Source organism: Glossina fuscipes, unplaced genomic scaffold, assembly GCF_014805625.2.
Source record: "Glossina fuscipes isolate IAEA_lab_2018 unplaced genomic scaffold, Yale_Gfus_2 51229, whole genome shotgun sequence".
NCBI classification, from domain to species: domain Eukaryota; kingdom Metazoa; phylum Arthropoda; class Insecta; order Diptera; family Glossinidae; genus Glossina; species Glossina fuscipes.
The window spans coordinates 3-1,867 of record NW_023999538.1 but is presented as its reverse complement, the minus strand read 5'-3'; the positions used below and the strand labels follow the sequence as shown (position 1 = coordinate 1,867).

The 1,865-nt window shown below is 45.8% G+C and overlaps 1 protein-coding gene across 1 annotated transcript; it reads right to left on the bottom strand.

Moving 5' to 3' along the window:
- Positions 1-920: 920 nt before the first annotated feature.
- On the bottom strand, positions 921-1,641 carry LOC119643060 (the record flags this gene model as incomplete). Its single annotated transcript, XM_038042411.1, has 1 exon — positions 921-1,641. A coding segment is annotated over exon 1 (721 nt), but the record flags the coding sequence as incomplete, so codon positions are not given.
- Positions 1,642-1,865: the final 224 nt, after the last annotated feature.

The window sequence follows — 1,865 nt, the reverse complement described above, 5'->3', positions numbered from 1 at the left end:
CTTGAAAGAATCCTTTTTGGTTTGGTGATTAAGATGTGTGTAATGAAGAGATGTGTTCGTGGGAATTTGTGTAGAGACATGCATGTACGATCGTGTTTCTTTTTTCATGTACTTTTGTAAAGGAGATCATAAATAATTCATGTGCGTGGAGGAATGGTTTTTCGTTTGTGTAGGAGGATGTGTGTAATGGAGGGAAGATTTATGGGAGATAAGTGTTTGCTAGCGTGATATGAGGGAGTGTAATTGGAGAGGGAGGTACGTGATGAAATGTGATCGTTGGCTTTGGAGTCCGTGTTGTGAGGGTAAGTGCAGTGTCATGTGGAATGTGTAGTAGACGTGAGGGATGGTGTTGTGTATGTGTGTGTGTGTGTGTGTGTGTGTGTGTGGTTTTTTTTTTTTGTGAGGTGGAAGACCATCAAAAGGCGCCCATTAGGGCTGTGCGAGACTTTAACCCGCTAAAAACCACCTCTCCTATTCCCTACTCTGCGGCACGACCGTTTAGGTATACCTTCACAAGGAGGGTAGCCGTTTAGGCACTACTTAAAAGCCTACGATGACGCTCTTCGTGTCTTTGTTTACGCATAATGTTTGCGGCGAACATTCCTACCGCCTTCCATATTTTGATGTCATGCAACATATTTGTCACAAGATTGTCGGGGAGAGGTAACACTCCAATTTACGTCTGTAGTCTCTGTCGTTCGTTATAGTATTTCGGACAGACAATGAGAACATGTTCAGCGTCTTCGATACACTTAAAAAACTACATAATGGGTCCTGCTCTATTTTAAATCTATTCAGATAGAACTGAAAGCAACCATGGCCGCTAAATACCTGGGTCAAATAAAAGTCGACCTCATCATGTTGCCTATTCACCGAGGGCCGTAAGTCTGGTATGAGTCGATGCGTCCACCTACCCTTACCTGCTCTGCTCCAGCGCTCCTGCCACTCGTACAACAGACGCTGTTTTACTCGCTGCTTAGCCGCTTCAGCTGGCAGTCTGCGAAATTCGGCTCTATACAGACCTTCTTTACCACGCAGATCGATTGGCATCATACCAGCGATAACCAGGGCCGCGTCCTCCGACACCGTCCGATATCCGGCGCACACCCTTAGAGCGCATAGCCTGTATGCTGCTTGTATGTCCCTCGTGTATGACGGGATAACGAAAGCGTTGTTCCACACAGAAGAGCCATACATTATTGTCGCCGTTACCACATCTGCGATCAGCTTCCTACGGGCTTGCCTAGGGCCGCGCAAGTTTAGCAGTAAGCACGTCAACGACTTTGCTACCTTCGCTGCCTTTTCGGCCGTGTACTGCAAATAACGTTGAAACGAGTGTCTGCAGTCTATCATCACTCCTAGGTATTTTATTGGTTCTTGAGACTGTATTCTCGTGTCTCCGACTTGGATAGTCACTTTCTCAATTTTCTTCCTCGAAGAGATTAATACCGCTTCTGTTTTCTCTTCCGCCAGCTCTAAATCCACTGACCGCAACCACCTCTTGATCATGTCGGTGGTTTTATTTGCAGTAGCGGTAATTCCCTCTAGAGTTTTCGCCACGATAGTTATCGCTATGTCGTCTGCAAAACCCACGATGGATGCTCCCTCTGGAAGAGGTAATCTCAGGATATCGTCGTACATTACGTTCCACAGCGTAGAGCCTAGGACTGATCCCTGAAGTACCCCTCCAGTGATCAGCCTCTCCCTGCACCCGTTATCCGTAACATACCTCAGTTTCCTGCCGGTAAAATAACTAGCCACTATATTAATCAAATAATGTGGAAATCTTCTTTCCTGTAGGGCAGCTATGACGCAATACCAGTTTGCTGAGTTGAATGCATTTTTTATATCTAATGCTATTACTA